The following is a 24,681-nucleotide window of genomic DNA, read 5'->3' on the forward strand; positions in this document are numbered from 1 at the left end:
GAACTCACAGAGCTACAGGAGCATTGCTGCTCAACACCTGAGTGCGATGAACTTCACTGAGTTTCAGGAGCAATTCTGCTCAACATGAAGAGTGATGATTTCACTGACTTGAGCAGGCGCAAGGCGACCATGAGTCGCAGTCACTTTTAGAAGGCTCACTGGGGTTAAACGCACTTCTGCGGGCCCTTGGGGCAGCTGAGACCCAGTGTTTGTCCAAGGGTAGTCCGCTCGGTTTACCCAAACACTGGCGGAAAAATAAAACCGGGGGGGCAACTGAGCGGCCCCGGAATGGTCATGACCCAGCCGGACCCAGGGGATGCAGTCTCCACTTGCCCTGGCTATAACTGTCGTGAGGCTCGATGGCGGAAGAGTGGAACAAGGCGCCCTCATAAGCGTCTGACTCCAAGGAGGAGGTGACGGGTGAGTTTGTGACATGCAGGGGAAGCTTGCGCAACGGTCGCAATGTCTAACAACTCGAGGCACGAATGCCCGTGTAGTCGGGGGTCGCCCAGGCCCCCGTTAAAACACGCCCTTTGTACATGGCCCCTCTGTTGAAGAGGGTTTGGCAGCAGACCGGGATGAACTATAGTCACACAGGGTGAGCTGCTCTGCCACGGTCACCTCGGGACTCGATCGTGAAGCTAGCGCTTAAGCGGTCACATATGGAGGAAGCCAAAGGCTGCGACTACCATATACCCCAGGAGCCTCTGAAAGTTCTTTCAGTGGGACCCTTTCTCACTTCAACACCAGCTGAACACATTCTCATTGGAGAGACATGTTGGACCGAGTACCTCTCCAAAACTAAAAAAGAGATACTCAGCCCGTGGGCGAGATTACTCTCTTCCAGTTGACCTGAAGACCCAACGGGCTCTGGAGCACTCGAGGGGAAGGACACTGTACTGATACTCCACCCTTAGATGCAACACACAGGATGGCCTGCGGTGCGGGAGGTAGAGATCTGAAGCACATGTCTTTCAGGTCAAAGCTGCAGACCAATCTTGGGCCAAGATGGTCACGACCCACCACCTAGTAGCACGAAGAACGAGTTTACAACTGGCCTTCGTACCGGCTGGAGGAGCGGCTATATCAAATCCTTCGCCAGCAGGATAAGATAAGCACGCACAAGTCAGGAGCACTGCTCAACACTCGGTGTGATGAATATCACTGAATTTTCAGGAGCACGTCTGCTCAACACCTAATGTGATGACTATCAGTGACTTGAGCGGGGTAGCCGAGCCTGAGGTGGGGCAGCAAAGTAGAGAGAGTGGTGTTAGTGTGCTGTGCAACACTTACCTGTCTCCACAAGCGGCAGGGGGCGCGTGAGAAGGCGGATGACCGGGTCCTCGAACGCACCAAGCTGCCTGCTGGCGACCAAGGGGGAGCTGAGGGGTGTAAGGCTATACAGGGTCACACCCGCCAGACTGGCCCTCTTGGGACCCAGGAACAGATGAAATTGCTCTCTCTCTGAAGTGTGGGTACCGCTTGCTCCGCTTTTTTTTTTCTTTTTTTTTTAGGGAGCCAGCGGCGGAACAGACACACACACAAACAAAGGCTCCAACCCGCCCTCACCCGGGGGGAGGGAGTGATCGTGCCACTCCAAGAGCATCTCATCCATTCCTGGGCGGCCCGCTCCGGAATGCTTTCGCTGTCGCTTGCCAACTGGCTTGGCAGTGCCTGGAGCGGGCTGGGCGTCTCTACTGCGGCCGGCTCCATGCTGAGGCCTGGGTGGAGGCTGCTGCGGAGGGCCAGCAGGAGCGGCGTCCGGGGAACGCCCACGGCGACGAGCAGGCGGAGGAGCTGCCACCGGCGGCGGGTGGAGGCAGCAGCTGGCCACCGGGGCAGGATGTGCCGGATGACCTCTGTCTGCGCTTGAGCGGCAGAGAACTGTTTGATGCAGTTCTCCACCGCGTCGCCGACCAGCCCAACCTGGGAAATTGGGGAGACCAGGAACCGAACCTTGTCCACATCCGCCATACCAACCAGGCTGAGCCAACGAAGGCGCTACTGGACCACCAAGGTGGACATCGCCAGACCGATCACGCACGCTACGACACCCGTACCCCGGAGGGTGAGGTCGGATGCAGTGCGGTGCTCACCTATGAGCGCACGGTCTGGATTACCCTTGTGCATGCCATGGGTGCCCTTGCCTGCAGCAACGCCATGGCACGCAAGAGGAAGGGGCTTGCCCACAGGCCTTGTAAGCTCTGCCCGTCGGAACAGACGAAACTCACAGGCCTTAGGGGGGAGACGAGGATCCCCCCAAAAGGCAGCGGCCGCCGGACACAGGTGCACCTGTGTCCACAGACCGCTCCAATGGAGGGACACCTCGCAACCTTTCACCGTTCCTCCATCAAGGGTAATGAGGGGGAAAAGCTTTTCAGGCAGTTTCTGGCAGAGAAAGATGCTGTTCACCACCTGATAAGCTCTCCATGCATTTCGGGAAAGAAAGGCACTGGGGCGGCGGGCTGAGAACCAGCGCGGCCCGCCCCAAGATACCAAACTCCAGATTCCAACCGAGACTGAACGGGACACGGTGGAGGTTCCACTCGAGCCGGGCAGCCTCGGCGGCCCGTTTCAGCATAGCTGATAATTCTGGATCCGGCTCGGGCAACATTGAACTCCCGGAGGGAGACAATGCAGCCGAGTCATCATCTCTAGAAGTCAGCTCACCCTCCGATGCTGCAATCGGTGTCCTGTCCTCCAGGGGAGCCCCGAGTGAAACCGCTGGCCCACCCATTACAGATGGACCAGCAGACAACACAGGAGGCTCCAGTGGTTGCACTGGAAGGGAGGAGTGAGGAGCCCACAGGGAATGGTTACCGGGCGGGACATCCAACACTATCCTCCGGTCACCCATCCCACACAGCACCCGAGGGTGGGGCATGGTAATGGGGACTCGCTCTCCGCGAACGAAGGCGAGTCTCGCCCTCAACACTGCGACAGTCATGTTCCCACAGTGAAAACATGAGCTGTCCACAAAAGCTGTCTCAGCGTGCTGTAAGCCAAACACGTGACACAACAGTTGTGACCATCAGAGAGAGACAGGGAACGACCGCACCCAGAAACGCACGGGCGGAATGACATATTGAAAAAGACGCAAACACACCCGTGTTGCTCTTTCAGAAAAATAGGACCGTCACCAGTGCCGGAGCACACAGGGGAATGACCGCGGCAACACTGAACAGAGAACTGAAACAGTGAAGCACTCACTTTTCCGCCCTCTAACCAGCCATCAACACACACAAACATTTAGAAATTTGTTGCTGTTAAAACAGCAGTTGAGAGCTCAAAGCTCGCGATCACCGCTGCACTCGCGCTGTAGAACACCAGCACTGGGAGAGTCTTCCTGAAGAACACCGACACACTCGCTCGTTGTAGACAACAGCACTCTCAGAGACATCAAACGATCGGCTCCGAAGCGAAAGGCAACTAGTGCGTGCATCCACTTCCGTATTTATACCCGCGCCGCGGGGGCGGAGTGTGTGATGCGAATCACGCACGCCAATTACATTGGCTCGTTCAATAGTACTCGAAGAAGACAGGCTCTCTAGCGAGATCCCAATTCAGTCGACCGTCGACTACGTCTGACGTTCTCGACTGAAAGGGAACGTTAGCCTAGTAATATTAACTGCACCATGAAATGTGGGATATGCATATTGAATTGTATTATATTATTAATGTAGACAATGTAATAAAGGACTGATGGAATATAATTACCGTATTTAATTAATAATGTATTTAGGCTACTGTTTTTCATACAAATTCCATAGAAACCATAAATTTACATGTTGCCATGATATTGAGGTGCTATAGGCTATGCCTGGTTTTATCTGTGGTTATCATGATCTAAATCCTAGATACTGGATGACCAATGGTTAATTTTAATAAAATTCAAATATTACATTTTACCAAATAAAATTGAGGTCATTACATTTTTTTTAACAGATGTTACTGTTTTTGCTAATGAACATAAATTTAACATAGTAAATCTGCATCCTAACTCAAGCTAATACACCTGTCAACTCACTGTCAAATATGCTTTTCGAGACATAACATTTAATATTAATATTGCAGCCTGCACTGCAAATGTGCTGAAGATACGTACCATCAAAGTCAGACAACATAAACCTGTTTCAAGATTTGAAACAATATTCCCCATTAGCAGATGCAGAAACCAATAAATTAAATTTTCTATTAAGATATTTATTTTGTTAAGGAAAAATTACAAATGTTGGAATGTTCTACCTCAGATTTGTGAAATTCTGACAATAAAGAGTAGTTTAAAACCACAATTAATGCTCTGGTTTCTATAACTTTCACTTACGAGCAAAAATATGCCTTTAAACTTGAAAGAAATAAAGATTTGACATTTATTGTGATAATTATCGATATCGACTTTTATAAAACAATTATCGTGATATTTTTTTTTTTTTGGCCATATCGCCCAGCCCTAAATGAGCCTATGATTGAATCAGCAAAATAACTGAGAAAAATGGTTTTGGGAAAACAGTCATGACTAATTGATTTCTTCAATGATACATCGTACTATGGTAGTTAAGCAGTGAGTTACATCGTTATACGGGAAACACACCCAGGATAACCAGTGGCCAAAAACCCTTTAGAACCAACCAATCAAACTTGCCTGACTAGGTAGGAGCAATACGATTTTTAAGCATTTTTTTCCACCAGTGAGAGCTATAATGCCGTTATTTCAATGACACCACTGTACACATATTCATATAATGAGTTATGTGAGTTTCACCGCACTTTGTGTGTGTATTTGTTCAGATGAAGTCTGCCGGAGGTGGTGATGAAGGACTCTTCACCGAGAGCTACTGTAACATCTGTAACGCTCAGCTGATCTCCGAGTCCCAGCGTGTGGCGCACTATGAGGTAATCACACACACACACACACACACACACACACACACACACACACACACACACACACACACACACACACACACACACACACACACACACACACATTACGTTAAAAGCAGGCCTCATCAATTGATCATCAGGGATGTAATAATCATTTGTAACCTAAATGCTTTTCTCATGTATCTTTCAGTCGCTGCTTTTAAAGTTGTAATGCAGTGCACCTTTCCTCAGACCCACAACCCCTTCATAAGTAACCTAATGATTGACCATTAAATAATCATCCTCATGCATTATTTACATCTCTAACACACGGATCCTGAGACCACAGAGTACGCAATCACTAGATTAACGAGCGCGCTAATGAGGACAAACTCCTTCGCACAAAATCAGTGTAGCTGAGGGAACGTGTCTGTTCAAGAGGATCATTTGGCCAGATTGGTTTACGAAGAGAAGACAGCAAGATATATTCAGCTTTACGGTAACACTTCAGCTCTTCTGTCACTGATCCCTGCGATCACTCGTCTTGAGTAAATGCTCTCAGATGTCACAGCGTGAGGCTGATGTCCTCAATTACGTGTGAACAACGACTGGATTTAATATACTTTAATATACATAAGTATTTGCCCTAAAAATGACTTAAATGGGTGATTTTTGGACAGTCAGTGGAAATGTCATTTCAACCAGCTCTTGCCAAGTAGACTGAAAATGATTCATCCAAGTCCGAGTCAGAATTTAGTTCAAAATAATCAAGAAATGTTTTCCATTATGCTAAGTCAAGATATATATATTTTTTTAAATGAGCCACGGTTAAAGCTGTGCAAAACAGCTACATTTCAAAGTTGAATTTTATACTAATGTATCCAAGGAAAATTTGAAAGAAAGAAAAAAACTTTCTACACTTTAACTTGATATTAATTAAATATGCTTAACCCAATATATTTTTTAACATTTATTGAATAAGATATATAATGAAAAATGTCATGTTGGGATATGTTTTAGACCAAATTGTCAAATTTAACTAATAATTTGATTGAATCTTCTTGGTTTTTAATGAAACGAAGGTCCGTAGTGATCTCAATAGATGGAAATCCAAATAAATTTTCTTATTCACTTAAAAACAGATTAACAGATTCATAAGACTCATTAATTTAGGAATCAATTCAATAGTGTGAAACTAGTCTATTGCCACATCTTTTGGGAAACTTAATGGGCAAATAATGATGCATTAAAATAACCAATACTCAAAATGTTGGTTGGTTAATTACTTTTTTTTTTTTATAATGTTAAAAATAAAAACATTATCTGATATATTCCCTAGCCCTAAACCTCAGATACACAACTGTTTCGCCAGAATTCAGTAAGACTGCTGTGTCCTCAAAGAAACTCCAAGTGGATGAACTTGTCACTATGACCAGTTCATTTCAGGCCATGAATTAACCGGCCATTTCCCTGGAGAGGCCAGGAGAAGGAAAGGGAGAGAATGAGAGAAAAACAGAGAGACAGATAGAGATGTTCTGTGTGATAACATGAGTTCACCGCACCGCAGCACACATTAGAGCCGTTCCCTTGGGACTAAACAACAACAAACTCTCTCCACCTGTCAGAGCAACTTTAATGGACTTTCGGATATCTCGGGGCCTGTTCCTCTTTCAATTTCTCATGCTGTGTGTGAGTGTGTGCGCACATGGCTGATAATCTGATGGATAGCTAACGGACATAGACTAAAAGCTTGGGTTAAATATCCGGAGAGAAACCTCGTTACCTGTCAGCTGCCCTTTACTATCTGGACTGGACACTTCTGTCTCCTCTATCACTGCATTGTGTTTCCTGTCCATTTCTCCATTCTGCTTTCCTTTTCCTCGCTGTTTATTTCATTTTTCACCTGCTGTTTCTGCCTGTCTGGAAACATGCATACTGTATCACACATGGCACTTATAGGTGTACCGGTTGCACTTTATTTCAAAGTAAGTGCACTTATGTGTACATACCTAATGTGTCCATTGAAAATTTGATTGGAAAAAAAATAAATGTATGAAAATACATTTTCATACATGGAATTACATAGAATTATATACAGTATACAGTATCATAAAATATAATTGCCTTTATAAAAATTACAGTAAATATAATATTTTTTTAAATACAAAATCAATATTTTTAATATCTGTGTCATTTGCCCTGTCTCCTCTTAAACCCCCAAATCAAATCTCTCCCAGACCAAATGCTCCCTCAGTGTCTGGTCTTTAGCTCATTCTGTGTTTATCAACGGATCCTTTCATTCCCTCTTAGCACTGAGCTCTTCACTGGACCAGTGTAATCCAGTCTAACTGCTTCAGAGACACACACACACACACACACAGACACGCACGCACGCACGCACACACGCGCGCACGCACACACACACACACACACACACACACACACACACACACACACACACACACACACACACACACACACACACACACACACACACACACACACACACACACACACACACACACACACACACTCTCTCTCTCTCTCTCTCTCTCTCTCTCTCTCTCTCTCTCTCTCTCTCTCTCTCAATATATACTAGCCAATATATACAGTGGAATTGTAAAAAAATCTTGGCAAAAAGGGATAGCTGGTTTTACATTATTTGTAGTTGAAATAATGTAAAACCAGCTATCCCTTTTTGCCAGTGTTGTTATTGTTGCTAAAACTAAAACTGCTAAAAATGTAAAATCGTTAACTGAAATACAGCTGAAATTATAACAATTAATATTAGATGAAAAGCTTAAAACAACGCAAATAATTTCAATAAAACAATTTTATGTTGCAGTACTAAAATTGAAACTGAATTTAACTGTAAAACTAAAACTGAAATAAAAACCAATTAAAGCTAAATACGATATAAATTACAAATGCACATCAAAATGTAAAAAAAATTAAACTTAAATTTAAATAAACACTGAAAATATAAAAACTCTTCAGTGTTCTTGCTCAGTGTTTTCATCCGAGCCATTTCCTGATCCAACAGAACTCACCTGCAATCTGTTCTTAATCAAAACTTATATTAAGCACTTGCTTAATACCCACAGATGCTCACACATTCCAGTTTTTAATATCAGACAAATTGCATATTGCATTACAAATTCAAGCTATTCATCTTAAAGCCCTGGTGATATCAGAGCATTAACAATTTGTCCAGGCTTGATTGCCTATCTAGGCAAATGTGGCTACGCTCCGAAACCTAGTGAGCTGCATTGCTGCGTACTGCCTATATACACCTGAAACGGAACCTTGTAAGTGTTTCTACATACACAGCAACACCAAACTAAGTTTGCCGTATTTATTACTAAACTAAATATGCAACAACCGAATAAGAATAATCAACTCTGAAGACCACAAAAATATATTGTCATTTTAATTAGAGAGTGGTCACAGTGCTAGACCAATTAGTCAGTTAGTGAGGTTGAGTAGTTCACTCATTTAGAAATAGTTTTTCTTTGAAATTCTTCCACTTTAAAACACTGCTGCTTAATACATATACCACATACATTCAGCAACTCTATAACGTACTCGGTTACTAACGTAACCTCGGTTCTCTCTAGAGAGGGAACGAGTAATGCGTAATATCTTACGCTATGGGGAAAACGATACTCGGTTACTAACGTAACCTCGGTTCTCTCTAGAGAGGGAACGAGTATTGCGTAAGTTTAGCTTACGCTACGGGAAAGATTCATCTTCTCGAGATAATGAAGCCAAAAATTATCCTTAATTTTGTATAACTTGTCAACGCAGTGCAGCAGCTAGCAGACCTAGAGCAGGCCATCTCGCGTGCTCATTGGCTGCCCTGCGGGCAACTGCTGCAGCCTACCAGTGCGCCCGGCGTGACGTCACGCCCAATGAGGGGCGCCCGCGCCTTTATAGCGTCACAGCCCGCCAGATAGGCGTGGCTTAGCATATAAAATAGGGGCTGTAGGCTGAATTCTCGGGTTTTTCGACGACTGAAGCGAAGTCGCTCGTGGCGCGAGCACGGCCGGTTACGCAATACTCGTTCCCTCTCTAGAGAGAACCGAGGTTACGTTAGTAACCGAGTATCGTTCTCTTACGAGAGGTTCTCTCGTATTGCGTAAGTTTAGCTTACGCTACGGGAACACTTTGTCAACGCCGTGCGCGCCAAGCATCCACATGAGAACCCCGAGCTTGAGGGGAACCCCATAAGTGGAAAAAATAAGGTGGCCAGCCACGCGGGCCATCACTTGTACATAAGCACACATAGGGAATACAGAGCAGCGCGCCGGTCTGTATAGTCATATGGCACATACCCTACTAGTGCAGCTCAACCAGGAGAGCTGAGTCATGAACGTGATCTGAGCAGGAGATATGGGCAGAATACACCTCTTTTTCAAACTGACAATAGTTTAGCCTGCAAGGCAGGAACTTCTAGGTTATAAAACCTGACAAAGGTAGACGGGGAGCCCCAGCCCGCCGCTACACATATGTCATGGATAGAAATTCCACTGGACCATGCCCACGACGAGGCCACGCCTCTCGTGGAATGAGCCCTGATGCCCAGAGGGCATTGCAGACCTTTTGACGAGTAAGCTGCCGCTATAGCGTCCACTATCCATCTGGACAGGCTCTGTTTCGAGAAGGCAAGCCCCTTGGCGCGCCCACCAAACGAAACGAAAAGCTGTTCCGAACGCCTGAATGAGGCGGAGCGCGTAATGTAAAACCTCAGCGCTCTGACAGGGCAGAGGAGATTCACATCACTTTCGCTGTCAGATGCTGGGAGAGCTGACAGCGAAATAACTTGCGCTCTGAATGGAGTGCCCATCACTTTAGGGACATAACCATGTCTAGGTCTGAGGATGACTTTAGAGTCATTTGGTCCGAACTCAAGACACGACGCGCTGACAGACAGCGCGTGCAGATCCCCTACACGTTTTACTGACGACAGTGCAGTCAGAAAAACGGTTTTTAGTGATAGATATTTCAACTCCACGGAGTCTAGTGGTTTAAATGGAAAATCTTTCAGGGCCTCGAGGACCAGTGAAAGATCCCACATGGGAACCGACGGGGGGCGCGGCGGATTCATCCTTCTAGCTCCTCTAAGGAAGCGGATGACCAACTCATGTCTTCCCAGTGACTGGCCGTGCGTTGATTCCGCGAATGCTGCTACGGCCGCCACGTATACTTTGAGCGTGAATGGGGATCTTCCCTTATCCAACAGCTCTTGTAGGAAGGTGAGCAGATGCGCCACCCCGCATGTCCGCGGGTCCAGATCTCTGTCGGTGCACCATCCAGAGAACACCGACCATTTAGACGCGTAGAGCCTTCTCGTGGAAGGGGCTCTAGACTGCGTGATCGTGTTCATCACTCCTTCTGGCAGGGCAACGAGTACCCGTTGATCAACCATGCATGCAGAGACCAGCGCTCTGGATGGGGATGCCAGATCGTGCCGCGAGCTTGAGAGAGGAGATCTGCCCTCACCGGAATCGGCCACGGAGCTGTATGTGACAGCCGTGCCAGTTCCGGGAACCAAGTCTGATTCTCCCAACGCGGGGCTATGAGGAGCACCGAGTGGCGCGTTTCCCTGATCCTCTTGATCACCTGTGGCAACAGAGAGACCGGAGGGAAAGCATATAGCGGGAGGCTGGGCCAAACCTGGGCCAGCGCGTCCTCGTCCTTCGAGAAGAACGTCGGGCACTGAGCGTTGTCTTTTGACGCAAACAGGTCGACTTCCGCTCTGCCGAATAGGCGCCACAGTTTCTGGACCGTTTGGGGGTGCAGGGACCATTCCCCTGGGGGAACATTGTCCCTGGACAGTCTGTCTGGGCCGTCGTTCAAATGGCCAGGCACATGCGCCGCCCTCAGCGAGCGCAGGTTCGTCTGTGACCAAATAAGGAGGCGTTCCGCCAGATTGCAGAGATTTCTGGATCTGACACCGCCCTGACGGTTTACATAGGATACCACGGATGTGTTGTCCGAGCGGACAAGAACATGCTGGCCCTGTATGAACGGGAGGAAGCACTTCAGTGCGTTCTCGACCGCTATCATTTCCAGACAGTTTATGTGAAAAGCCTTCTCCTGGTCTGACCACTGGCCAAAGGCCGGTCTGCCCTCGAACAGCGTGCCCCAACCCGAGTTGGACGCGTCTGTCGAGATGACCTTCCGATAAGAGATGGTTCTCATCATTACTCCCTGCTGGTACCAGTCGGCCACTAACCAGGGCTGCAGAGCTGTTATGCAGGTCTGAGTCACTCTGATTTTCTGGCCGCCAGAGACCCAGGCTCGGCGAGGCGCGCGAGCGTTCAACCAGCGTTGGAGCGGGCGCATGCGCAGTAGGCCCAGCTGGAGCACCACTGCAGCTGATGCCATACAGCCCAACATCCTTTGAAATGTTTTCAAAGGGAGAAAGCTGCCCTTCTGGAAAGATGCGGCTATGTGGCGAACACGGCGCGCGCTGTGTCGATAAACGAGCCGTCATGGTCACCGAGTCCAGTTCTATTCCTAAAAAGGAAATTGACTGGCTGGGCAGTAATGAGCTCTTGGTCCAGTTGACCGTGAGACCCAAGCTTTCCAGATGACTGAGAAGCACTGTTCTGTGAGATAGTAGTTCTGTCTCTGACTGTGCCAATATCAGCCAATCGTCCAGATAGTTCATTATGCGCAGCCCCTGACTTCTCAGGGGGGCGAGCGCCGCGTCCATGCACTTTGTAAATGTACGGGGTGCCAGGGACAGGCCGAACGGCAGGACGGTGTATTGATATGCCTGACCGTCGAAGGCGAATCTCAAAAATTGCCTGTGACGGGGTACTATCTGAATCTGAAAATAGGAATCCTTCAGATCTAGAGAGATAAACCAGTCCCCTCGGGCGAACGTGCGCGAGGATTTTCCTGGTCGTAAGCATTTTGAACGGTCTTTTTGCAAGCACTTTGTTCAAATATCTCAGATCTAGGATAGGTCTGAAGGCTCCGTCCTTCTTGGGTACGAGAAAATATCGGCTGTAAAAGCCTGCTCTCTCAGAGAAGGCGGCACCTTTTCTATAGCCCCTTTGCACAGCAGCTTTGCTATTTCTGCGTGAAGTAGGTGTGCTACTTCCACATTCACTGTCGTCGCGGTCCGGGCTTGAAAGCGCGGGGGACGGCGAATGAATTGAAGTGCATAGCCCTGCTTTATTGTGCTCAACACCCATTCTGAAATCCCTGGGATAGTTTCCCACGCAGCTATGTGAGCCGCCAGGGGGCGAATGGCCTCCGGGTTCAGACCGCCGCCATTTGCGGGCTTGTGAAACTGAAACCGCGCGCTCTCGGTTCTGGGCAATGGCCGCTCGCTGACCGCCGAGAACGGCTGACTTATGTGAGATGTCCCGATTAAAAGGGATGGGGAACATACTTTTACCACACTTTGACGCGCGATCAGCGCTCTGGGCGGGAGAGCTCTCTGTAAGCGTGAGCGCGCGCACGCGGGCACGAGACTTACAACTGTATCTGAGGCCCCGGTCATAGTAGATGGGGAGCGCTTTATTAACGCCCTGTGTTTTGTGATAACATTTAAACGCACAGGCGGGGCCCGGGGGGAGGTTTGTGTTAGCAAGCGTGAGCGCTCTCTGGCGGGCACGAGACTTACGTTCATAACCTGCTTCTTTGATCGTGTAACAGAGCGGGCAGATAGTGGGCACAGACCTGTGGACACATTTCTTACATTCAACACTCGAGCTGCTTTTCTGAGCTTTATGAGAGTGTGCTATGTGAGTGACACGGGGTTTGGAGTGCTTATGTGTAGGGGTGAACACTGGGGCGTGGGCACACTTAAAACACGGTCACTACACTTAAAACACTGACGGCGTGAGCCGGACCAGACATTATACTCTTTTTGAGAATTCTCTGGGTCGCCGTGAAAACGGCGTTTGTGTGCAGGCGAGAGGGTGAATAAACCGGCTCGTTGGCTGCTAGTTGAACCACTGCAGTAGCCTGTTCGAAGGGGACTGACAGGGAAATGAACTTTGACGGCGGTCCGGCCGCAGCGGGACACGCGCGTCTTTTCTCTCTCGCTGTTAGGAGGGCTTCGCGTGCTCAGACTTCAGCGTGAGTCTCTGCCGAGGCCCTCTGGGGGGCGGCGGTCTGCGACGGCTGTCTGAGCGCGATCTAGGGCGGCCGCCCTGACGTCGCTGCGAAGGCTGATGCTGAGGCTGTGCTGGACGCTGGGTGCTGGTTCGCACAGGAGGCTGGCTTTGTCTCTCGCGAGAGCGGCCTGTGGCGGAACTCGAGCGTCGCGGCAGGAAGAGGTTCATGGCCTGCGTGGTCTTTTGCACCATAGAGAAGCGGTCAACGATCCCGTTCACCGCTGGGCCGAAGAGACCAGCTGGGGAAAGCGGCGCGTCTAGAAAGGTGGCTCGCTCAGTTTCCCTCATATCCGCGAGCGTTAACCAGAGGTGCCTCTCCGTCACGGTTAACGCGGCCATGGCTCGTCCGATGGCTTGGGCTGCGGCTTTGGTGGCGCGGAGAGAGATATCCGTAGCGCTTCTCAAATCCGTAACCGCAGTTGGGTCCCGGCCCTTCTCATCCCATTCACGGAGGAGGTCGGCTTGCAGGATCTGAAGCACAGCCATCGAGTGTAGAGCAGACGCGGCCTGGCCGGAGGCGGCATAAGCGCGGCCGACCAAGGCGGAAGTGGCTCTGCAGGCTTTAGACGGGAGGGCTGACCGTGACCGCCATCTCGCGGAGGGCGGGCAAAGGTGCGCTGCGAACCGCCTCTTCCACAGGGGGAATCGCTGTGTACCCTTTCTCGGCGGCGCCGTCCACTCGGGAGAGCGACGCGGAGGCCTGTGACTGAAGTCTAGCAGAAAACGGTGAATTCCACGACTTCGTCAGCTCCGCATGAAGTTCCGGCAGGAATGGAGCGGGCCTGGTTTCTGAAACTGCGCGGCGGCGACTTTGAAGGAAGCAGCCGTCGAGCCTGTTCGGCGCGGGTTCCTTCGGCAGCGACCACTCGAGCCCGAGACGGTCAACCGCTTGCGTCAGCAGGCGCATAAGTTCCGCGTCAGCTCCAGCGCGGGTACGGGCGGATTCCTGGATTGACGAGGAGGCGGAGTGAAGCGACCATTCCTCGCTGTCTGATGCCAGGATAGAGCAGCAGTCTTTTGTGACATGTCCCACGGACTCATCCTCCGAAGTGACGGCAGTGAGGCTCGTAAGCGGCAGCTGCGCGTCGGTGAGGAGAGGTGGGGAAGGCGAGAGCGAGGCTCGAGGGAGGTTCTCCGGCGAGCGCGTCGCTGTGGCCACAGGTTCCGGCTGTCTCAGGGAACGGCGCTTCTTTCTGCGCGGTCCCACAGGAGGCGGAGTGACTGCTGTGGTGTTGAATGCTTCGAGTCGAGCCCGCAGGGTCGACAGCGGAAGCTCCTCACAGAGCTCGCAGCCCCCGGACGCGAGGGCGAGCTCTGCGTGTTCCAGGCCCAGGCAGAGAGCGCAGATCAGGTGGCGGTCTCCGGCGCTGAGCGGGGCTTTACACGAGCCGCAGGAAGTGCGAGGCATCTTTAAAAAGACGCTCGCTGCTCTTTTAGAATAATAGCAAAAAAGGATACGTCGCCGGATAGCGTAGCTCGCACGGATGGCTGAAGGTGGCGAAGACGGCCGGCTTCCTCAGCGCTGTCCTAGGCTGGCTGTTCGCTGTTCGACGGCGGCGGTCGCTTCTCTCAAATCCAGCGATGCGAAGAGCTCGCTGAAGAGTCGAAAAATCTGAGAATTCAGCCTACAGCCCCTATTTTATATGCTAAGCCACGCCTATCTGGCGGGCTGTGATGCTATAAAGGCGCGGGCGCCCCTCATTGGGCGTGACGTCACGCCGGGCGCACTGGTAGGCTGCAGCAGTTGCCCGCAGGGCAGCCAATGAGCACGCGAGATGGCCTGCTCTTGGTCTGCTAGCTGCTGCACTGCATTGACAAGTTATACAAAATTAAGGATAATTTTTGGCTTCAGTATCTCGAGAAGATGTATCTTTCCCGTAGCGTAAGCTAAACTTACGCAATACGAGAGAACCTCTCGTAAGAGAACCTCTTTTCCACGAGATATTGAAGGCAAAAATTATCCTTAATTTTGAATTAATGTAAAACGCATTGCAGCAGCATGCAGACCTAGGCAAGGCGGCTTGCGTGCCTATTGGCTGACCTGCAGCAACAGCAGCAGCCTATCGAGAGAGGCCCTGCGTGACGCCATATCCAATGGCACCACTTCGCACCACTACGTCACGTCCCGCCGAAATAGCCGTGGCCTTGACCTATAAATATAAATCGACAGGCTGATACAAACTGGTTTTTCATCGCCGAAGCGAACCAGAGCATGTTGTAAGCACGGCAAGATACGCAGTACTCGTTCCCTCTCTAGATAGAACTGAGGTTAAGTTAGTAACCGAGTACGTTCTCATACGAGAGTTTCTCTTGTACTGCGTAATATCTTACGCTATGGAGAACACAGTGTAAAAAACGTGCATACTGGGATCCGGGGCTCATATAGTGCATAATCACCATATACTCACAGAGAGTCGGAGAAGAGAGGGAGTAAGCATCATTCTCCAAAAATAGCATCCCACAGGAGCTAATCATGTTAATAGTGTACCACGCAGTCAGGGTGAACAGCGTTCAGCCTGAACTGGGTAGCAGTACGGGTCTTTCAACACCCATGGAGCTGTTCTATCGATCAGTGAAAGATGCACAAGCAAAATTCAGCCTTCTGAGGCAGAGCAATGGGGCAGACAGAGCTGATTACTAGACCGACAGAAGCTTAGCCTGTAAGGCGGGAACCTCTAGGTTATAAAACCTTATAAATGTAGGCGGCGAGGCCCAGCCTGCAGCCGTACAGATACCCTGCAATGTGATCCCGCTGGACCACGCCCACGACGAGGCCACGCCTCTCGTGGAGTGCGCTCTGACACCCAAAGGACACTGCAGGCCCTTAGAAGTGTAAGCCAGCGCTATGGCCTCGACTATCCATCTGGGTAGGCTCTGTTTTGACGTGGCTAGTCCCTTAGAACGCCCAATAAACAAACAAAGAGTTGCTCAGTCTGTCTGAAAGCAGACTAGCGGGACACATACGTTCTCAGTGCCCTTACAGGGCATAGAAGACTCGTATCCTCCTCCTCATCATGAACCGGAAGGGCGGACAGGGAAATCTCCTGGGCCCTGAACGGTGTGTTGAGGGATTTGGGCACGTACCCGTGCCTCGGTTTGAGTATGACTTTCGAGTCATTAGGCCCGATTTTCATACATGTCACGCTCACCGAGAGCACTTGTAAATCCCCAATGCGCTTCACCGAAGCGAGAGCCACAAGAAACACTGTTTTGAAAGACAAATGTTTCATGTCTGACAAATGGATTGGCTCGAATGGGGCACCTTTCATGGCTTCCAAAACCGTAGAAAGGTCCCACACGGGGACTGAAGGAGGTCTGGTAGGGTTCAGCCTCCTAGCTCCTTTGAGGAATTGTACGACCAGGTCCTTCCTCCCCATTGACTGGCCAGATGCCGGTTTAATAAACGCTGCTATGGCCGCCACATAAACTTTGAGCGTGGAAGGGGTTCTGCCTGTATCCAGTAGCTCTTGAAGGAAGGAGAGAACTTCCGTAACCCCCCAGTCTAGGGGTGAAAAGCCCTGAGCTTGACACCAGCCAGAGAACACAGACCATTTTGAGGAATAGAGCCGTCTAGTAGACGGGGCTCTAGCCTGTGTGATCGTGTTTAACACTCCCTCCGGGAGGTTAGCGGGTACCCGTTGATGGCCATAGCTCCGGGCGAGGATGCCAAAATGAGCCCTTGGCCTGAGAGAGGAGGTCTTTCCTCATCGGCATTGGCCACGGGGCAGTGCTGGTCAGCTGCATCAGGACTGGGAACCAAGCCTGGTTCGTCCAGAGCGGAGCCACAAGCAGCACTGAGCATCCATTTTCCCTGATTCGTTCCAACATCTGGGGCAGGAGCGAGACAGGGGGGAAAGCATAGAGAGGGAAGCGGGGTCAGACGTGAGCCAGCGCACCCCTGCTCTTGGAGAAAAACTTCGGACAGTGAGCGTTTTCCTGGGACGCAAACAGGTCCACCTGCGCTCTGCCGAATGTCTCCCACAGCAGTCTGATCGTCAGCGGGTGCAGCGACCATTCTCTTGCTGGAACATTGTTTCTGGACAGTCTGTCTGGTCCCAGATTCAGGTGACCAGCCACATGTGCTGCTTTCAACGAAAGCAGGTTGTGCTGAGCCCAGACCAGGAGGCGTTCCGTCATCCTGTTAAGGTTTCGGGACCTGATGCCGCCCTGGTGATTTATATAGGCCACCACTGATATGTTGTCCGATCGGATTAGAATGTGGTGACCTTTTATTTGGGGACAAAAACGCCTCAGGGCGTTGTCGACTGGCATCATTTCCAGACAGTTTATGTGTAGAAGCTTTTCCCGTTCCGACCACTTGTCAAAGAACGGTCTGCCCTTGAGCAGCGCTCCCCATCCCGAGGTGGAGGTGTCCGGCGACAGGCGCGCTGTCATAAACAGCGAGTCCAGTACTGTGCCCAGAAAAGAAATCTTCTGACTGGGAGACGGCAAACTTTTCGCCCAATTGACTGTGAGACCCAGGTTCTCGAGATGCTCGAGTAATATGGTTCTGTGTTCTATTAGCTCTGAGCGTGATCGAACTAGAATCAGCCAATCGTCCAAGTAGTTCAAAACTCGCATGCCCCGAAGTCTCAGGGGTTGCGAGAGCTGCGTCCATGCACATCATAAATGTACGGGGTGCCAGGGACAGGCCGAACGGCAGGACTGTGTATTGATATGCCTGGCCCTCGAAGGTGAATCAAGAAAATCCTGTGACGTGACGCTATTTGTATTTGGAAATAAGCGTCTTTCAGATCTATTGACATAAACCAGTCCTCCTGGCGAACTTGCGCAAGGATTTTCCTGGTTGTAAGCATTCTGAACTGGCGCTTCACAAGCACTCTGTTCAGTTGCCGCAGATCTAGAATGGGTCTGAGACCAGAAAATATCTGCTGTATACACCCCCTTCGCTCTGAGCCTGAGAAAAAGGTTCTATGGCCTCTTTGCTCAGTAGTTTCGCTATTTCGGCTCGAAGTAGATGAGCTACCTCGTTTTTTACCGTAGTTTTGGCACGCGCCGTGTAACGGCGGGGACGTCGAGCGAACTGAAGCAAATAGCCTCTCTCTATAGTGTTCAGCAACCATTCTGATACCCCGCTAGGGGTAAAATGAGATCTGGGCTCTGGCCGCAACTTAGTGGCGGCCGGAGAGCTCCGGTGTGCTGTAAACACTGTGCTTGCAGCATCTGAGGCTTGGGGGTGTGCTGATCACAGCGGGCGGTCTGGCCACGCTCGATTTCTCTATGGCAGTTTGCGAAGAGAAAATGAGCGGGGTGAACCCCGTGGGTTTTAACATGTCTGTGAGTGAATGTGTGCCCCGTCTGCCTGAGCTGACTGAATGTTTGTTGGTTTCATTTTTACAGAAACCGTGGGCCATGCATAGTGTAGTGTTTGTGGGCACTGGGTTTTGGGCACATTCACTACATGTAATGCACAATCGACATGAGTCGCTGGCCGCGCTCGATTTCTCTAAGGCAGTTTGTGGAGAGAGAGCGAGCGGGACAAAACCCCGTGGGGTTCAACATGTCTGTGAGAGAATGTGGGCGCGGGACAGTGGGCACATTTACTGCACTGAAAACACCGTCGGCCTGAGCTGACTGAATGTGTGTGTTGGTTTCGTTTTCAAAGAAAACGTGGGACATGCATTATGTAGTGTTTGTGGGCACTGAGATGTGGGCACATACACTACATGTAATGCACAATCGACATGAGTCGTTGGCCGCGCTCGATTTCTCTATGGCAGTTTGCGTAGAGAGAGCGAGCGGGACAAAACCCCGTGGGGTACAACCTGTCTGTGAGAGAACATTGGCGCGGGACAGCGGGCACATTTACTGCACTAGAAACGCCGTCAGCCTGAGCTGACTGAATGTGTGTTGGTTTCGTTTTTACAGAAAACCGTGGGACATGCATTGTGTACCGTTTGTGGGCACTGAGTTGTGGGCACATTCTCTACGTGTAATGCACAATCGACATGAGTCGCTGGCCGCGCTCGATTTCTCCATGGCAGTTTGCGTAGAGAGAGCGAGCGGGACAAAACCCCGTGGGGTTCAACTTGTCTGTGAGAGAACGTGGGTGCGGAACAGCGGGCACATTTACTGCACAGAAAACACCGTCAGCCTGAGCTAACTGAATGTGTGTTGGTTTCGTTTTTACAGAAAACCATGGGACATGCATTGTGTAGCGTTTGTGGGCACTAAGTTGTGGGCACATTCACTACATGTAATGCACAATTGACACCAGTGGCCGTGGCCGGAATACAGAAAATACACTTCATGTGATTTATCTGGGTCGCCGTGAAAACGGCTTTTGTGTGCAGGGAAGCGGGCCGTGGTACCAGATTGTTTACTGCAGAATACACTGGAACAGTTTCATTTTCTGGAACTGAACGAGCAAAAAATTTTCGGTGCATTTTTTATTACACTCATAACACAATCGGCCATGGCCAGGATACCAGAAATTACATTCTTCATGTGATTTATCTGGGTCGCCGTAAAACGGCTTTTGTGTGCAGGCAAGCCGGCCATGGTACCGGCTTGTTTACTGCAGAATACACTGGACAAGTCACAATTTCTGGAACTGAACGAGCGAACATTTTCGGTGCGAGTCTGGCCGCGGTGAGACTTAAACACCGTTGCTTACCTAGGAGGGCTAGGAAGACTTTGAGGCCTCAGGCTTTATTTCAATCTTTGGCCGAGGCCCACGCGGAGGGGGGCGGCGTCCGGCAGAGCGAGGGCTGGCTGCGCGGCCTGTGAGAGCAGATGTATCAGCTCGGATTCGATGCTGGCCCGTTACCCTGACGACTCGCGGGCAGAGGGGGGGTGGTCCACAGAGCTCACCCAATCCTCACTGTCCGACGCCAGGATAGAGCAGATGTCCTCCTCCACAGAAGCAGCTATCTCGTCGTCACCAATGGCTGAAGCGGCGGCGGACGGCGGACGCTGTCCGACGGTGAGCGACTCGAGTGAAGCTGGTGAAGCTGGCGGGGAAACCGGCAAGCTTTCGCAGTCTGGAGAAGGCTCGGGGACCCGTTGAGTACGGTGCTTAATATGGCGTGGCACTATAGCGGATGTAAGTGCAGACTCGGAGAGAAAAATGCCAGGCGAATCGAGTCGCCATGGCAATAGCTCGCAATGATGGCAGCCACCGACAGCAAGCGCGAGAGCTGTATGATCCTCACCCAGGGAAGACACGCAGAAGACATGGCGGTCCCCGTCGCTGAGTGCGGCTCGGCACGAGCCACAGGAATGAGGCATCTTTAAAAAGACGCTTGCTCTTTTAGATAAGAAAGAGAGAGTGTGAGTCGCGGCGGCGAACACACTCAACAGAGTAAAAGGATATATACGCCGGAAAGCGTAGCAGGTACGGCTACTGAAGGCGGCGAGATGAAGGCCAGCGGCTACAGATGCAAAGGCTCGTCCCGCAGAAGGCTTTTTCTCAGACGGCGAGGCTTCTTCACTCTGGATCCAGCGATGTGTGAGCTTCGCTGAAGAGATGAAAAATCAGTTTGTATCAGCCTGTCGAGCTATATTTATAGGTCAAGGCCACGCCTATTTCGGCGGGACGTGACGTAGTGGCACGAAGCGACACCCTATTGGATATGGCGTCACGCAGGGCCTCTCTCGATAGGCTGCTACTGTTGCGGCAGGTCAGCCAATAGGCACGCAAGCTGCCTTGCCTATGTCTGCATGCTGCTGCAACGTGTTTTACCATAAAGGGCTGGTAAAATGCATTTTTTCGAAGGCTTGATTGTGTTTGTGGGGTGCACTGTAACATGTGTTCATGCTTTGTTTTTTAAAAATTGCATTATTTTTCATATATTTTACCTTTATTCTACACTGCTCTGCCCCTCCTTGTAAAAACAGTCTGATGGTTTCCTGGTTCTATGAAGCCAGTCCCTCAAAACTATGCAATGGGCTCAGATTGGTTAGCTGGCCCAGTGTGTTGTGATTTGCTAACCGTCTAGTGCATGTTTTCCGGAAACGTCACGCCCCTTGACTTTACCGGTACTTTGTGCTTTGGTGTATAATAAACAATGGCGTCAATAAAACCAATCGGACCCGGGGAAACGTTAGTGAAGATGATCGAGCAGAACCTGTTCAAGAACGGCTGTTAAACGAAGTTTCAGAAAGGTTTGTTTTTTGTTGTTCTCTTATTACTTTTTAGATACGCTGTTATTTAATTGTACTAATTATTATAGAATTACAAAAAAATAAGCTTCATAAACAAGAATTTCATATAATCGTTCTAACAAATTATACTACAGTCCTCAAAGGGATTTTTTTGAGTAAAGACTGCGGATCTATAATGATCGTTTCTGACTGTATGGCATGGTTACTTTTGTATTTTTAGAACGATTGTAGACAAATATCTGTCAACAGAACTATTAACCCAAAAGGAACACTAAACATCAGCTGCCAAATCAAACAGAGAACCATGTTTAGCATGCCTGTAGATAAACAAGCATGTAGATAAACATAAAAGCTCTAATCAAAGAATAATTTAACGTTACACTAATTCCACTAACACTAACGTTACACTAATTAAAAAAAGAATATCTCCCTTTGCTTTGAACTTTGAGCGCTGTAACTTTGCAGATGTTGTTTATGCTCAATACGCACTAGCTAAAGTTAGAAAAGTGAAATCGTGTTTTACCACCCCTTTAATAAATTAAGGATAATTTTTGGCTTCGATATCTCGTAGAAAAGAGGTTTTCCCCATAGCATAAGATATTACACAGAAAACTGAAATGTCACACATTTTTCTATTTCATTTTAAAAGCAGTATTTTGAAATATGACCTCCCTAACTGAGCTCAGAAAACGGCTCTAGTGGAGCGTTTTCACACAGGTCAACTTCAAATTGAAGAGCAGCTGTAAGTTTTAAATTAAAAAGAGAATATGGAATTAATGTGAGTCTGTCATCATGATACACTTTAAATATCATATTCTCTCATATATGGCCAGATGTCATATTATTATTTAAAATAGGGTTCATTCAGTGCAGGTGTAAAACTGTTACCTGAGATACCGGCTGTGCATGAAAAAAATGAAAAAAAAACAGTCAAGTCATAGACTTAAATGTTCACAGCCGGGACATTACTAAATCTTATAGCAGGTAGCCTACGTTAGGTGGTTTTTTAGGTTTTTTTAAAGAAGGTCATTGGGGCTTTGCTCTCTTGGCCCACCTTGTCTATTTGATATGTGCCTGGCTGTAACTGTTTTGAAAGCTAAGCAGTCACATGCATTTTTCAAAGTTGAAGCGACTTTGATATCCTCAGATCCCTATGAAATAATAAAAATGTTTGGGTGGAGTAACAGAAGACAGCATTTAATATTCAATGCAGATAAGAAATAAGAAAACATATAGGTACATACATATCCATATACAATCTTTAGTTACAAATAAGGATAACAAACATACTGTACAAAACCCAAAAGTTGATAAAAACCTAAGGCTGAAAAATTTGAATGATGTGTTATATGTGAAACCAGAATGTTTGAAAAAACAACACATTGCATCTTTACAAGCACTGCAAACTCTTTTATAAAATCTGTTTAACAGTGGAGGGAATACTGCAATAAGCAACCTCACAAGTGCACAAAAAAGACGCAACGTTTATTTTGAATACTTTCAGTAAAGTCACCATGAATCACAATTATTAAAGCAGTTGATGCTAGTTTTTCTAAAAGCAAAATTATGTTATGTTGTTAATTAATTATTTATAGATTTCCCAACATATAGTTCAATAATGCAAATTGGATTTTCAAATATTTATATATTATTATATTAATAATATTATAATAAATAAATATTATATATAATATAATATTTATTCATTTCTTAACACTTTGATCTCTGCTATGCTAACTTTACTCACTCTTTCTGTCTCTTTCTCTCTTTCACACAACAGAGCAAGAAACATGCCAATAAAGTGCGTCTGTTCTACATGCTCCACCCAGAAGATGGAGGACCACCATCCAAAAGACTGAGACCAGACAATCCGGTATTTTCTTAAGCTTTTAAAATAAAACTTTATTTCAGATTATAGACTTCATGGGCCCTATCTTGCACCCGGCGCAAATGACTTTGTACACTGACGCATGTATCATTCCTATTTTGCACCCGCGCAAAGCGGACTTTTCCCTCCACAGACACACGTCGGTTAACTAAGAAATACACTTGCCGGGGCGGTTCAGCGCAAAGAGGAGGCGTGTTCTGTTATAAACTTTCCCTCATGCTATTTTGCTGTTCTATAAAACAATTGCGCCACTGACCAGAAAAAAACTAGCCTAAAGTCAATGGCGCGTTGCACGTATATTCAGATGTTATTTTAAGCAGACATGCTTGGCCATAAAACAGAGTGTGAACAACGCTCATACACTGTAGATGATTCTCTCATCTACACAGATGCATTTAACTTTTTGCAAATGATACATTATTATAAGGAAAAATATTAAAACACGAGGGAAATCATTGTTGTGTCCATGACGATGGGGAAAATAGGCATAAAGCTTACACATTTACCCAAATTATTATATGCATGTTTAACCGAAGCTAATTTGGGTGGGTTTGTCCCAACCCCAATCGATCTCCTCGGCTGAGAACCGATTCTGAAGCGCGCCTGGTAAATGCGCCGTTATAATAGTATTGCGCAATGGAACAAGCGCACCTCGTTCATCATGCTCTTAAAGGGAATGTGATATAAAGCTCTTATTGGTTTGTTTCCCATTACGCCCAAAGCACACCTGTGAATAATGAAGCTACTTCAGACCAACCCCTTTTAGATTTGCGCCAGGCGCAAGAGGCATTTATCCCGCCGGGAAAATAGCAACAGCGCCGGGATCCGCCCACAAAGTTAGTTGCGCTTTGTGCTTTGCGCTTTGACACTTGCGTTTCAGATCGTTAAAATAGGGCCCCATATCTCTTTCTCTCTTTATGTACATTATACAAACTTAATGTTATTTAAATGCATTAGATAATAAGTGGCATCTGCAAATGATCTATTGTTTTAAAATCTAAAAACAAACAAACATATTGTTTTGAATTGTTTTGCTTGAAAAGTATGCTTGTGCTAATGCTCTTTAAATAAATGCCATATTTTGTCTAATATAATGAGAAATCATATTTGAACTTTATGTTCCCAAACAGCTTTTGGGGCTTCTTTCTCTCTTTATTTATTAGTCTGAGGAGGAAGGAGCAGGGGCCAATATTACATATTGCACCTTTAAACCTATCTGTCAGACATTGAAGTTCACATTTACCTTGTCCCTGGTGATATTCTATAAGATAGGAACATCATTTATATATATAGCAATGAAATTAAATGGAAAGCAAATAGAGATTTATATTGACTGGCTGTCAATTGTTTCTCTTGAGAAAAATACCTCAGTAATCTCACCCTCATCTCAAAAATATTTCAGTTTCTGCTCAGATTTGCCAAGATACAAAAGTTTGCAATCAAAAGTCGGAGATCTCAAAATGAAGTAAACTATTTCTCATCACATTATCTGAGCTATGCTATTTTGCACATTCATTTTATACTCTGACTATACATTTAGTTTAATGTCTTTACATTCTGTGAATGTCAACGTTTTGGAATGATCTATTTTACTTGTTTATAAACCTCAGGAGCAATTTTTGTTTGCAGTGAAATGTTAAATGAGGGCAGTGGAGATACAGACAC

The 24,681-nt window shown here is 48.0% G+C and overlaps 1 protein-coding gene across 1 annotated transcript in view; it reads left to right on the top strand.

The window, feature by feature from the left end:
* Window positions 1-24,681, top strand: part of LOC143744775 (zinc finger matrin-type protein 4) — a 173,457-nt gene that overhangs the window by 40,891 nt on the left and 107,885 nt on the right. The window contains exons 2-3 of the mRNA XM_077236417.1: window positions 4,789-4,893; window positions 22,909-23,001. Of these exons, the coding sequence (XP_077092532.1) occupies window positions 4,789-4,893; window positions 22,909-23,001 (198 nt within the window). The remainder of the gene's footprint in view (window positions 1-4,788; window positions 4,894-22,908; window positions 23,002-24,681) is intronic.

Source organism: Siphateles boraxobius, unplaced genomic scaffold (genome assembly GCF_051911475.1).
Source record: "Siphateles boraxobius isolate OS27281-9 unplaced genomic scaffold, OSU_SipBor_1 20, whole genome shotgun sequence".
NCBI classification, from domain to species: domain Eukaryota; kingdom Metazoa; phylum Chordata; class Actinopteri; order Cypriniformes; family Leuciscidae; genus Siphateles; species Siphateles boraxobius.